The sequence below is a fragment of the Psilocybe cubensis genome, chromosome 4 (assembly GCF_017499595.1).
Source record: "Psilocybe cubensis strain MGC-MH-2018 chromosome 4, whole genome shotgun sequence".
In the NCBI taxonomy this organism is placed as follows: domain Eukaryota; kingdom Fungi; phylum Basidiomycota; class Agaricomycetes; order Agaricales; family Agrocybaceae; genus Psilocybe; species Psilocybe cubensis.
The window spans coordinates 3853671-3867641 of record NC_063002.1 but is presented as its reverse complement, the minus strand read 5'-3'; the positions used below and the strand labels follow the sequence as shown (position 1 = coordinate 3867641).

Genomic DNA, 13971 nt, shown 5'->3' with positions numbered 1-13971 from the left:
GGCGCATGGACGATATTTTTCAGTCTTCCAGCATCCGTAACTTCAAGGGATGCGATAAGAAATTTTTCGGTGTATCCGGAAATGAAACTACTGGACGTTATCTATTTTCACTCGGCTTTGATTTCTTTAATCCTTTGCGTAATCTTACGGCTGGAAAGAAGATTTCAATTGGAGTTATCGCATTAACATGCCTCAACCTTCCCATAACTACTCGATATAAACCTGAAAACATCTTTCTCGCGGGTATTATTCCGGGTCCCAATGAACCCAGTCTAGAAGCAGCAAACCCATACTTCCGCCCTATTGTTGACACTTTCCTGCTGTTTTGGGTGGGTGTTTTTTTTACGCGCACCGCTCTTTACGCTATGGGGCGCATTATTCTTTGTGCTCTTCTTGCAATCATCGCCGATCTTCCTGCAGCACGGAAGGCTGGTGGATTTTCTTCATACAATCAGGAATATTTCTGTTCGATGTGCTGGTGTAGTAAAACTGTGCATACATTCAACAACTTCGATTATGAAAAATGGACATGGCGCACCGATGACGAATGTCGAGATGGTGCCTGGAAATACCAGGCAGCCCCCTCCGAAAAGGCCGCTGCAAGCCTTTTCGACAAATCCGGATTGCGCACGTCAGAATTTCATCGATTGCCCTATTATCGGCCAACCATGAGCCTTGTTGTAGACCCGATGCATAACCTTTTTCTTGGACTCATCAAAGAGCATTTTCAGCACATTCTCGGTGACGGTTCTGATTTACCCAAGCAGAAGAAGAAACAACAAACACCTATATCGAGCGATAGCGTTATATTACAAAACATTGAGGGCAATGAAAGTAATCCTTTGCCAACCTCAGAGTCTGGTCAAAAAGGAATACGCATCATCAGAAAATGGTTGGCAGAGCCTCTTCCAATCGAAGATGCCGACGTAGCAAACGAGTTGGCAAAGAAGACCGCAGCAGAAGCCCTTGTTTTTGTTGGTAAACATCTGGGGTGTATACCCTCTACCATCACCAATCGTGGCCGGGACACGTTAAATGGTATGATGCGAGTCAAGAAAGAAGATCTGGCCCAAATGCTTGTTCAATGGGTACGTCTGCATCGTCGTTACCTCAACATCAATCTGATAGTTTAATACGCGGTGAATAGCGTAAAGAAAGATCCGTACGTTGTTAAATTTTTCAATTCTTCTAACAACTAAAAATTTCGGCCAGTCACAGTCAAGCCAGGCTACTTCAGAAGTGGATGGCAAGCAGGGAAAGATACTTACAGCAGAAGACATGAAATCCATCCGACGAGACATTGCAGCTATGGTAAAACCGTCATGGGTCTCGTCGTTACCCTGGTCGATGTCCGCAAAGAGTGGAAAACTCAAATCAGACCAATGGCGCATTGCGGCAGCACTTTACATCCCAGTTACCCTCATCCGAATATGGTCGGGAATTGACCATTCGAAACCTGCCCAAACACGTCGAGAACTTTTGCGCCTCACGATGCTTCTTTTTGAGGCCATATCTGTCATCACTTCCCGGGTCGCATCACCAGCTATGGCCAATGAATACCTGAATTTGATGGTACAATACCGTTCCGAGCTTTCAAGGCTGTTTCCAAGCTACCAGTGTGTTCCTAATCATCATATGGCTATGCATATGAGGGAGTTTATCATCGAATATGGGCCTGTTCATGGTTGGTGGACGTTTCCCTTCGAACGTATGATTGGGATGCTGCAAAGAATTCCCACAAATTACAAGCAAGGTAATTTGCTTTACCTGTTGCCTGCTCTTTCATGGTTACTGATCTATAGTAGGCGAGTACGAGGAAACAATTGCGACTTCCTGGCACAGAAGGTCCAAACTTATGGCAATTTTTCAAAGACCAGGATGTCCACAAGCTATTCGGGACTGTTGGCCGATCTTTCGCAAGTTGGTGATGCCCCAAGGACAGTACATACTCGCAGGAGAAGCAGAGACAATCGATGTCGCAAATGCTGAGGCCGACGATGACACTGAGACAGACGACGAGGAAAGCGAAGAAGATCTTCAAGAAGAAGCCATCCCATACGATGATCGACGTGCGGTGGTGTTAAAGATGGACATTACTCGGGCATTTTTACGGTATGGTGTGACAACCGTGCCCGCGCGGGCAATGTATACAAACCGTTATCGCGTTGGTCGGATATCTTATACATCTTGGGACGTACATGAAGGCAATAGCGGGGTCCTCAATGCGTCAAATGTGCCCTACCGTATCAAGAATGTCCTCAAGTTTCCTAAAAAAGTACTTAGGGATGATATATGGTTTGTGGTTAATCGATACCAAGAAGCGGGGGTCAAATACGATCCTTATATCCCGTGGGTTCATTTTCGTGCCAAACTATGGGGAACCGACGTCCAAGATATCCTCGAAGTCCTTCCTTTTTCAGCTGTAGAAGGACACTTTGCCAAATGTATCATCCCATGGGAAGATAGAGACGTCGCTGTATGTGTATCTTTATCCCGACTCCGACCTGTAGATAGGCAAATTCTTTGACCACTGAGAACATAATGGAAAACTGTGTAGATCATAGCTTCGATGCATGTAGTCAGGTTACTCAGCAAAATGTCATTATCCGATATCATAAATGTACAAAAGAAATCTAGGGCACGTTTCAAATTAGAAGGATACGCAGATGCAGATTCTAATGGCCAGCCGCTGCTGCTGCCATGTCAAAAAGAGAGGTAGCAGAAGGGGATGTCATCGTAGCAGTCGCAGTAGCAGCCGTGTATGTTGTTGTAGCAATAGCAGCCATGTCGAGAGTCCTCGACGACACCAGTGCCGACGACATATCCAAAGCCCTCGAGGCCGCTGCCGCCATCTCGAAGATTTTGTCAACAGCTTCTCTTGGAAGTTCCATCGTCCTATCTGCGCCATTCTGGATGAGATAATCAGCAGTCTTCATGATTATGTCTTGGCCCAACTTGAATATCATTAGTTTGTCAAATGCCAAAAGGATTGTAAGCTGCTCACCTTCCAGGCGTGTGGTAACCAATGGCCGACAGTACCAGCGACAGCAAATCCCAGGTAAGGCAAAATAGCGGATCCAACGCGACGGTACCTCGAAGGGGGAGGGTCATCTGCGCGAACATTTACCTGGACTTGAGGAGTTGATTTTTCCCAGATATATACATAGCCACGACATGCGGCGGCGACAAAGACGTTGCGCGATGACGATGGAGTAACACAGACCGTTTGTGTCATGTAAGTACCTAAGTCCACAAATTAATAAACTGAAATGCGGGGGTAAGCGAAAAGTCGAACCTCGACATGTTGTCAGTGTCTGAACAACATAGTTGTTTGCGACATCCACAATGAAAACTTTATTGGTGTCACTGCCGCAAACTGCTATTTTCGAACCTTCAAAGAAGGCGCATTGCTTGGAAAATCGACGGGTCGAGCCTATTGGCAGGGAACGAAGAGGGGAGTTGTCGGCGATCTGATAGACGTCGAAGTTACCGGTAGCAAGGTTGTCTACAAGAAGCAACGTTTCATCGCTGGACAGAGACGCGCTTCCACTGTCAAATATTCAAAAATTTATCAAAATAATGGAGGGTTTCCATAAAGTAGCACATACATCCCACCAATCAAATGTTTCGTCCATAATGGCGGACCTCTCTTTGAAGCATCGAGGCACTTCCTGTGGTAGAAATTCGTGAATATATTGCAAGGAAACAGAAACATCAACACACATTTCCGATGTCTCCAACCCGATGGTCAAGAGGCTTTGATTCGACCCCCCAAAAAAGAATAGGCCGCTGGTGATCACTTTGCCAATATTATCGGCCCACAATAACCTCAAGGAAGCTAGGAGTACCATATTCGTGTGGTTTGAGTGCTAGGGCGATTGACAAGAGTACTTACTGTTGTTTACTGCAAAAACCTTGATCTCACCGGAGTGACTTGTGACGGCTAATCGATTGTTGAGCTTGTCGAAAGCCATTTTCTCGACAGAGTCATTGAACGCAAATACAGGAGATGTGTTCGCGCCTACTGGGAATGGCTAAGGAATGATATACAGAATGTAAGGACACAGGAAGTTGAAACGAGAAAGAGAAGTACTTCGGTGGCATCATAGTCTAGCGCAACCAACGCCAAACACCCTCTCCCCGTGCCAATGCATAACACAACGCCGTTTTCTCTGTTGGGTAACTCCTGTTGTCCCCAGACAACTGTGGTGATTTGTCCCCAGTTGTCATCCTCAAGAGTTTGAATGCATTCCCCCGTTTTTGTGTCCAAGACATATACCGTCTCGTCATCTCCTAAGTATGATATTGTTCTTATTAAAGATTACCTAACACTGACGATAGGAAAAGACTCACCGCCAGATATTAAGAGTCTAGCGTCCTCTGAGAACAATAAAGTGTTGATAGGCAGAATGGATGGCAACTTATATGTTCTGAATATTGCGAAATTCTCCTATCGAACATGTCAGCGGGCGACAACTACAGGATGCAAAGCTTACACTTGCCATGGCGGGTGCTGATGGTTTGAATCGTTTACGACTGGTGATAACTCCTGCTCTTTAAGTACTTTACCGCCAGCGCCGCCGGAAGTCATTGTGACACCCTTGGCACTGGCCATTGACGAGTCACAGATAACTCGTCAAAGATAACATCTCCCTTTGAGTCGTGTCGCCTTTTTGTCACGTTTTCGCCAAACCGTATTCATATTGGAACTAAGGCTCATTTTCAGTATAACTAAGGCTCAATGTCTGATAATATTGTCATTGGGGTTTTCACTCATTGTAGAGACAAATGATGCTTTCTTGAGCCCTCCCTGAAATAGATATTGATGAAAGAATGATAGGTAGCGATCAATGGTTACCCCTACGGTGAGAAGATATCGATCAAACAATCTTTGACACTAGCAGAGCGACTTTGCGAAACAATTGGTGCGTATTTGACGTGCACTGAGATTTGACGTGCACACTGAGGATGAGTGTCTGCGGAAGAGCGAGACGTTACATAGAATAAACAAAGGGGATGATTGAGCGACGAATACGAAACTACAAATAGTGAATGAAAAGAAAAACGCACAATCTTTCCTCGACATATACCATGTCATCCTCGCATCCTTCACACGAATACATTCGTCATCTCCCCCTCATCACTCCCCGGATCGAATTCCTCTTACCCAGTCAAGAACCTCTACCTAAGATTACCCCTCGTATCCAATGGACTCCAGAGCTGCTACAGCGACACGCCATTCCGCGTGGAGCCGCGCCACAGCCATCATCCGTCGCAGCTCCAGGGCCTGAAGAGCTCATACAGGCAGAGGGACCTTCAGGCCAGGACACCGTACCTGTCCCTCCAATCGGGCCTTCAATTGCAACACCAGCAACTCATGTGCAGGTCGATCCTGGGCAACCCATTGATCCCGCTATGATCCTCCAAGTGGCGGGGCCTTCTCATCCTCGCGTGACTTCGCCGGTCCCAGGAGGCGAAATGTATAAGAAGCCAAAGGGAGAACCTGGCCGTCGGGGAAGTGGTGGGTTTAATATCCAGACAGTCCTGAGGGACGACTTCCACTGGTCTGAGGAAGATATAGGAGATATGGTGGTATGTAAATCAATAGTGGCTCACCATACTTGACTGATGCCTTGATTTTGTCCGTAGGGATACATCACCCGAGAAGCAAGGAGGTCGCTGGATATGAGTAAAAGCTACAGATCTCAGAAAAAGGAAAAAATTGAAGCAATATGTCAAGAGGTAATTACCAGTTTGTTTTACTACTCAAAAGCAAGGCTGACACACGTGGTAGGCAACTAGGCGTTGGCCGGTTCTCAGGGATTACGATAAATGTTGGCCAGTTCATAGCGTGTTGAAGTTGAAGCTGAAATATAGGGCGGAGGCACATCGTCGTGTCGAGGGGAGGAGGGAAAGCGCTCGGGTTCGAGCTGCCCTTGCCAACATCGCAGGAGTCAATGATGCAGAATAGACAGTAGGGATTAGGCAGTACTGTTACGGAAACGATAAATTTCAGCTAATAAACGGCTATGAGATGAACGCTTACCTTGGAGTAAAAACATAAGGAAGGAGGTGAGCTGTCTTGTGGGTGCTAAGAGCTGCCCTGTGGCCTCCTTTGCTGCGACGCACTCAATCTAAGTTTATAGTTGTAAGAAATTGCATGTAGAGTGTACCGAATATACCTAAGTGAAGCAAGACGAAGCAGACGGTGCAACGAGCACCTTCGGTAAGAAATAAGTGAGTGTAGTTTTTCCAGGGACGCTCAGCAAGCAGTCTGTAATTTTCCTTGGGACGGTCGGGACGGTCCGCAAGCAGTCAGTGTGCTTTGCTATTGAAGGGTAGACTGGAGTTGCGACTCACCAACCAAGAGATGTTCTGTTCACTAAAGGTGGATCTGTGTGGATAACTGACCAAATGTGCAGCATCATACCTCCTACAAAACCAGGGCGTACGCTAGACATCGCACCGGGTGGTAGAGTCTATATGATCCCCATGCCTCTGACGCGTCACCGTCCTCATCTCGTAGCAGAATATTTCCTCTGATCTAGTACTATATACATTGCACACTACGCTAGTCCATGTACATAAATTGCTACGCTACTCAATCTCAACGTGCTGCTTCGACAGGTTCAGGTTCACCAGCCCCGCCGAACGTCGTGGCCAGGATGGTGCGCAGGAAAGAAGGGAAAACCGTGGGAATATGTCCAGCTCTCCAACATGTACCGCAGAAGTTCGATGCCGCTCATGCCGTGCCACCAATCACGCACATCACCAATGTTGCGACGGCTTGAGCGGCATCGAACTTCTGTGCTGTATCAGGGCGATTTTGTGACGGTGTGACGCCTTTCTTCCTCTCTGACAACCCCCACTCTCCAATGCGGCGGGTCGAATGTAAATTCGATTCAAATATTTAGCTTAGCGGTAGGGATACTTTAACGTAGATTTTAACACCATAATAACTTTAATTCAAAGACCGGTGAACATGACAATTCATGTGCTGGTGAATTATGCAAAAGCATAGGTGAGAATCATCTTTTGCTATCAGTACAGAGAAGATAAACCAAAAACATGTTCTAGCATACGCGCCGCCTCTTCTCCCACCAGTCCTTCATTCGAGGTCACATAATTACACAGAAACATAGGTGAGAATCATCTTGCTATCACTAGTATGGAAAACATATTCTATATGCGCCGCCTCGTCGCCTGACAGACGTCACTTAATAAACGACGCCACACTCACAGAACGCTGCCATATTTTTTTCTGCGATGCTTCTTACGATAAGCATTCTGTCTAGGAGGTACCCCCTTTGCAGGTGCTGTTTTAATTGGATTGCACCATATCGAGCCGGACTGTGTTTATCTTATGTGAATTGCTCATGGCTCTCATCGAGTCCCACAAGCACATATGTTGTGGCCTTCCGTTAGCATTGGTGCAATTCAAACAGCTCTTCATATCCAGATATCTCAATTATCTTTTTGTTTCTTTGCTGAACCACACAATCTCGGGGGTGTGTTCTCAGAACTCGTATGAATCACGGCTGTTAATGCCTTCACTCATTTTGACACTTTCACCACTCTGATCTGATCATAGGCTGCCCGTTAAACCAATCCGTATTGTAAAGCCACCTTGGATTATCCGAGTACAGGTCTCGCTCTGCGCCTGCCATCGCGCTGCGCCGGCAGTCTTAAGGGATCTCTTGCTGTTTTGTCTATTCTGACAGCGATAAGATAAGATAATTGGGCGACATGTGATGCTGGCGCAATCACCAATCAAGCGACGGCATGAGCGGCGTCGAACATGTAGTCTACATACTAGATGTAGTCCCTATGAAACGAGGACAGAATGATAACACGCAAGAGGAGCAATGGAAAATAAAACAGTGTGCCAACACAGATTCGGATCCGGGGAGATATATCTGGTCAATCATCTAGCGCAGATGTAGTTTTAGCGAATAAAAACCGTCAAACGTTTGTTAACTGTGCAATTAGACATACCCTAGCTCGCTCTCAGTATAAGGCAGCTTATTTGCGGTGCTCTCATTACACCTCGACTGTTTTTAACGTTGCTGAAACTGGTGATTCATAATCTCATGTAGGTGGTAAGAAAGCATATTGGTCTTTACCAAACAAGAGACTAGTACGGAGGCAGAAAGGACACGAGCGTTGCCTACACGCGTGTAAGGTTGAACTTACTTCTCAAAAATATGGCTCGAGTCGAGGTGCGGAATGAGCGAAAATTCTAGCAGCCCCTGATTAAATCAGGATGTTGTAAATAACATGTGAAAGCGCTGGCTGTCATCCCAATTGTGGGGTTCAATAGAGCAACGGGGGGGGGGGGGGGGGGGGGGGGGGGTAAATGAGATATTTACGTTACTCGTGTCAGATGAGAATAGACTTGCATATAGTTGCATTAGCAGGAGAGTCGACGGAAGCCATGTGCACATCCTACACAAGTCCCGATATCGTGAAATCCAAATTAAAACGGCAACCTGCAAAGAGGGTACCTCGCAGATCGGGTGCTTACAGTAGGCAGCGTCGTACAAAACATAAAGTTATGGCAGCATTCAACGTTCAATTCTTGAATGTAGGTGGGTGCGTCGTTGAATAAGTGAGGTCTGTAAAGCAATGAGGCGGCACATGTGCTGTAGAATATGTTTCCTGCACTAATAGCAAAGATGATTCCTCACCTATGTTTGTGACGCTCGAATACGGGTCTGGCAGGCGAAGAGGCGGCGGGTGTGCTGTAGAATGTGTTTTTGGCTTGTGTTTTGTGCCTGATAGTAAATACAAATACTATTCGCACCTATGTTTCTGCGTAATTCACTATCCAAATGAATTGTAGTTCCTCCTCGTTCTGTGTCGCTCACCCGACTATTTCCTCTGCCCTTCCAAGCCGGGTCTATGTCACTTGAACTAAAATTGTATTACTAGAGTACGCAGCTAGCTAAGTTTATGGTATTAGAGTCTACACTAAAGTGCTACTACTACAGTAAGCTCGTATGCGAACCATCTCTACGTACGACGTGCTTCATAGGAGTGAGTGTTGAGAGAGAGGTGGAAAGGCGTCACACCGTCACAAAATCGCCATGATACAGGACAGAAGTTTGATGCCGCTGATGCCGTGCCACCAATCACGCGCATCACCAATTTGGCGACGGCATGAGCGGCATCGAACTTCTGCGGTACTTGTTGGCGTGCTGGCCATATTCTCACGCTTTCTTCTTCTTCTGTTCCAACCATGCTCATCTAGCGGGTGAAGTAGCACATATAGACCGAGTAGCGCTGCTATCCATGTAGGCAGTCTAGCGTAGTGTACCATGTAAATAATACAAATACTACTACAGGGAGCGAAATGGGGACCGAATGATATTGTGCGTGAGGTGTAATCGAAGTGCCAACACAGATGTTAAGCATGTATGAGATCTCTACGCTCGCCGTAAGTAACACAATTTTCTGCACAGTGTTGTATATTGGGTCAGTCATTCAGCGCAGATACAGGTCAGCGAACAAGACATCGCAAAAGTTTCGAAGCATGTCTGGTAAGTCGCAACTCCAGTGTACCCGCCGTTTGCTAACCATGCGATTAGACGCACACGATTCTCACTCAAGTCGTTCGTTTCACCATTTCCTTCCTCTTGTTCTACACAGGTATGTTTCGTTCTGTCTACCTAATTTTCTGTAGTAACTTACATAGTATAGCCCATCTCCTATCCCGAACACTAACGATTCCTACTGACATCTCTGGTTGGCTGCCACTTCACTTAGGCTACTTCTACAACTGTTTCACCTCCGTTTCGCGGCGGAGCGGCACAGAAAAGACGAGAGCATTGTCGTCCATGTGCGTCACCTCGCCAGGCAAAAGTCGTGCCCATCACGACGCAGTTCACTAGGACGCTCAGCGACATCTTTGGCGTGCTCGACTACTTAAGTTGGAGCTTGTTCACCGCTGCCTTCGACGAGGAACGCTCTGATTCTCTAGTGAGGTTGGCGTATGGTCTCCTCAGTGATCTGGCCAAATACTACTCGAACGGACGGCTTAAGCAGCATTCCTGTCCAATTGGCTTACATCAAACTGCGATCTGGAAGTTGTATTCCAGATGATACCATGAACACCATGCCTCGGGCATGCGAGATTTTTCGAGGGTATTTTTTGTATCCTTTCCCTCTTACTTACGACTTAGGCTTAGGGACTGCGGACAGTGACGTTAGACGGGTAATTCGGCGGCTTTTACAACAATTATTTTTCTCCCTGTTGTTCGTATTATAGCTGTTGCTACAATCTGGCTAGGAATATTGCCATGCATAACAGTGTGGACGTCTTTTCCATGGGAGAATCCGCGTACGTACTCATCCGGGATCTCAATCTAATATCCACTTCTGATAGCTTCCTCTATCGATAGAATTCGCTACGAAGCCCCTGGGCCGCCATCCAACAGCATTTTTTCTCCAAGGTTTCTTCACATCCGGCATGGTTAGCGCCCTCGGCAGACATATTCACCGGCCTGATCATCGCATCGCTCATTGTACTCATCTTCGTTGCCGTCTTCCTCCTCCGTGAATGGATGTCGCAGAATGCTCGCCTGGGCGTATTCGAAGAGGAAGAGCTCCCCGATCTGCCCCCCGTTCACGCGCCTCCACCGCAACCACAACTGCAACATCAACCCAGGCTCGTCCGCCATTTTGCGCCGCTCGACCCTGCCAGCCTGAACCTTGAGCGTGGAGGGAACGCGCCGCTTTCAATGAGCGTCAGATCGAGGCTCTACGTATGGAGGCAATGCGTCAGAATCTGGACACAAACATCGCCGTGGACCCCAACAGATGGCGAGCAGACGCCCAAATAGCCGCTCTTAGGGATAGGAAGAAAAAGATGAATGCCAAAAGCTTCAACCCACATCATACGGTACGCGATGAAAACCAGGGAGAAACGGACCAGGAGGATGTACAATTTGAATTAGAGCAAGCGAGGAAGAAAAAATTCAACCAACATGTTACAGTGGCGCAGGACGGGGACGAGCCTGGGTTAGTAAGTCCCAGCGAATCGGACGATACAGAGGATGATGAGGACGATTTCCATGAAGACGATGAAGTCGACAATGAGGGACATGGGCATGGAAACGGGCGTAGACATCGACGTCCACATCCTCTCCGACGGCCTCATTTCGAAGAAGAAAAAGACGACGAAGACGACGAGGAAGACCAGGCAAAGTTGTGCAGTGGGGTGCTACCACCACCACCAACCCCTTTTTGCGGGTTTTCGATTCGACTGTTGACTCTTTGTTTGACTTTGCCTTTCGATCTGAAGCGGGGAGAATGGCGTGGTATACCCACTGCCCACTTACACCTACACCAACACCGTTTATCGACTATCGACCTTCACATTGGCTTTTGGTTTGCCAACCCAGTTTGTGTTCTACGGTTACACCCTACGCCTACACCGACGCTGACACTAGCGCCTCAGCTCATCTTACCTCACACCGACTTGCAGTACGCTCTGAACATCTTACACTGTTACACACCACATATCACACCATAGCATAGCATATCTTACACAACACCCACCAGACAAACTCGAATTCCGACTTATAAACCCAAACCCAAACACGAAATCAAGACGAAATGAAAGCACTAGACACGAACCTGTACACTCCCATCATCTCATCATCTCATCGTGGCGCTTTTGGTTTTCCCCACTGTATGATGTCTGCGTCTACTTTAACCATTCACTTCGTCCCGCCCACACCGACGTCATCGTCGTCGTCTTCATCCGCTGCATCGTCCGCGTCGCTATCCACGCTGCCGACATCGTCGAATCCAACCCCCGCTCGTCGACTCTCACCACCACCACCACCACCACCACCACCACCACCACCACCACCCGCGCCGATCTTTCTATCTCTACCACCACCACCACGGCCGCCGCGCACCTACTCCCATGCACCGACCACCATCACCTGTGATAACAAACACAACACTGCACACACCAGCACCCACACACAACCTCACGCTCATACGCACCGCCGCGGAGCTCATCGAACTCGACGTGAAACTGCGCAGTACGCACCCGGGCCTCAAAATCCCATCGCTGCCCATCGACCCCGCCGGTCTGCCCCTCGCGCAGCAGAAGAAGGGGAAGGAGAAGAAACGAAAGTCGACGTTTTTGAACACGCTTTCGCGGCTGGCGTCGCCTGGGGGTGGCAAGGGGATGGGGATGAGTATGGGCATTGGGATCGGGAAGAAAGGGGGGAATACACCGCTTGTGATGGCTCCTGCCAAGTAGGGCCCGGATCCGTTTGGCTCGTTTGGTGCGATGACGCTTAGTTGGAGTGTTAGTGGGAGTATTGGAGGGGATGTGAATGGGTGGTCTGCCGCGCCGTCCATGACGAATCTAGCGTCGACTGCGTTGTCCACTGACGCGCTTGATAGGGATGGGGTCATCTCGACAGACAGAGAGAAAGAGGACTATTGATCACCCGGAAGGCGAGGACGCTCATGGTCGTGTGGCCGGCGGTATTATCGAAGAGGATGAAATGGAGGTGGAGAATGTTAGCTCGCAACGTCAGCAACATCTGGCAAAGTTGAATAATGCACTCAAAACGACCACCATCATCGGCGGCCTATAGGACGCGCGCGGGTTCATGCGCGTGCGGCTTGATGAGGTGAGGCAGAAGATGGACGCCGAGGAACAGGCGAGGGATGTGTGAGTGTTTTTTTATTTTATTTTTTTATTTCTTTCTTTCTTTCTTTTCTGGTTTTTGGGGTTTTTTGTTTTTGGAGTGTGGTTTTTAGAGAGTATGTTTTTTGGATTGTTTTTTTTGTGGGTTTATTTGGATAGATTTCGGTGGAATGGACAGATTCCAGTTTCGGAGGTTCTCTATTCCATCCATCTTGCAGAGGTACTTTGAACGAGCACGGTTCTGGTTCTTGTTCATGTTGTTGTTTGTTCGAGGGTGTATCCTTCGCCTTCGTCTTCATCTTCGCATAGATCGTTTTGGCCGATGCATGCATGTACGGGTTGATTGATACGGGTGGATAGATGGTTCAGGACGGATAGCAGGATGGATAGAAGAACCGTCGGATGGGCTTTTGCTTTTACTTTTATTTTCTTTGCTTTTATTGTATCCCATTCTTTTTTATCCTATTCTATTCCCATTCTTATCTCTAATTTTCTAAACACAACTAACACCCCTTTTCCTCTTTTCCCTCCCTTCCCCTACACTTATTTAACTTACTACAACCTACAAGCCTCCGCACTCAATTCACCCAAACACACGAAGACATCGCAACATCCTCCTCGCGCTGCTCCCGACGCTCTCGGAGCAGGTGCTGCGCGCGATGGATGTGGATGCGGTGAAGCGGGAGTTGCAGGCACGGTCGCGGGTGGGTAAAGGGAATAGGGAGCAGCAGGTGTTGGGGATTGGGAATGGGAATACACCAGCACAAGCACCGGCGAATAAGAGGAGTGTGTACCCACTTGCACCGTACCCTTCCACTCCACCTCCGCCCCAGCCTCGTCAAACGCCTCCACAACAGGCTCAGGCTCAGCCCCAGCCTCATCAAACGCTTCACGCACCTGCTCACCATCACCCACACCAGCGCCCGCACCGTTCACACTCTCGCCGCCCGCACCCGTGTTCGTGCCGCGCGCCGCGTCGTTGCATTCCGCGTCGTTGTACCCGTTCGCCTGTTTCTTTGCACTCGCCGTACCTTTCGCTTTCAGGGACAGAGTCAGAGTCTATTTCCATCTCGCACGACACGCAGGAGATATCGTCGTCGTTTGTATCGGACAACGGGTCTGTGAGTCGTAGTTGGGTCGTTGAGGGTTCGGGTGAGGGTTCCGAACAAGGAGGTGCAGGGGAGAGAGCGCCATCGCCTGCTTTGAGCTCTGTTTCTGGTGTTTCCCGTTTCGCATTCGAATTCGACGGATGAAGGGGAAGGTGGGGATGAAGATGAAGATGGTACGTCACTTCTCTT

At 48.1% G+C, this 13971-nt stretch overlaps 5 protein-coding genes across 5 annotated transcripts; 4 read left to right on the top strand and 1 right to left on the bottom strand.

Annotated features, from left to right (window-relative positions):
* Positions 1-2675: 2675 nt before the first annotated feature.
* On the bottom strand, positions 2676-4615 carry JR316_0005420 (uncharacterized protein; the record flags this gene model as incomplete). Its single annotated transcript, XM_047891178.1, has 9 exons — positions 2676-2954; positions 3005-3243; positions 3296-3549; positions 3609-3671; positions 3724-3838; positions 3896-4034; positions 4094-4293; positions 4354-4430; positions 4497-4615. The coding sequence occupies 9 exons, from the start codon at positions 4613-4615 to the stop codon at positions 2676-2678; spliced, it is 1485 nt and encodes a 494-aa protein (XP_047750939.1).
* Positions 4616-5091: 476 nt separating this feature from the next.
* On the top strand, positions 5092-5971 carry JR316_0005419 (uncharacterized protein; the record flags this gene model as incomplete). The annotated part of the gene is made up of 3 exons (XM_047891177.1): positions 5092-5592; positions 5650-5742; positions 5795-5971. The coding sequence occupies 3 exons, from the start codon at positions 5092-5094 to the stop codon at positions 5969-5971; spliced, it is 771 nt and encodes a 256-aa protein (XP_047750938.1).
* A 3441-nt stretch (positions 5972-9412) lies between these two features.
* On the top strand, positions 9413-10841 carry JR316_0005418 (uncharacterized protein; the record flags this gene model as incomplete). Its single annotated transcript, XM_047891176.1, has 7 exons — positions 9413-9436; positions 9480-9539; positions 9588-9648; positions 9700-9838; positions 9891-9983; positions 10289-10339; positions 10415-10841. 7 exons carry the CDS (start codon positions 9413-9415, stop codon positions 10839-10841), a joined length of 855 nt encoding a protein of 284 aa, XP_047750937.1.
* Positions 10842-11932: 1091 nt separating this feature from the next.
* Positions 11933-12466, top strand: JR316_0005417 (uncharacterized protein; the record flags this gene model as incomplete). Its single annotated transcript, XM_047891175.1, has 2 exons — positions 11933-12273; positions 12331-12466. The coding sequence occupies 2 exons, from the start codon at positions 11933-11935 to the stop codon at positions 12464-12466; spliced, it is 477 nt and encodes a 158-aa protein (XP_047750936.1).
* A 169-nt stretch (positions 12467-12635) lies between these two features.
* On the top strand, positions 12636-13926 carry JR316_0005416 (uncharacterized protein; the record flags this gene model as incomplete). The annotated part of the gene is made up of 3 exons (XM_047891174.1): positions 12636-12697; positions 12833-12893; positions 13243-13926. The coding sequence occupies 3 exons, from the start codon at positions 12636-12638 to the stop codon at positions 13924-13926; spliced, it is 807 nt and encodes a 268-aa protein (XP_047750935.1).
* Positions 13927-13971: the final 45 nt, after the last annotated feature.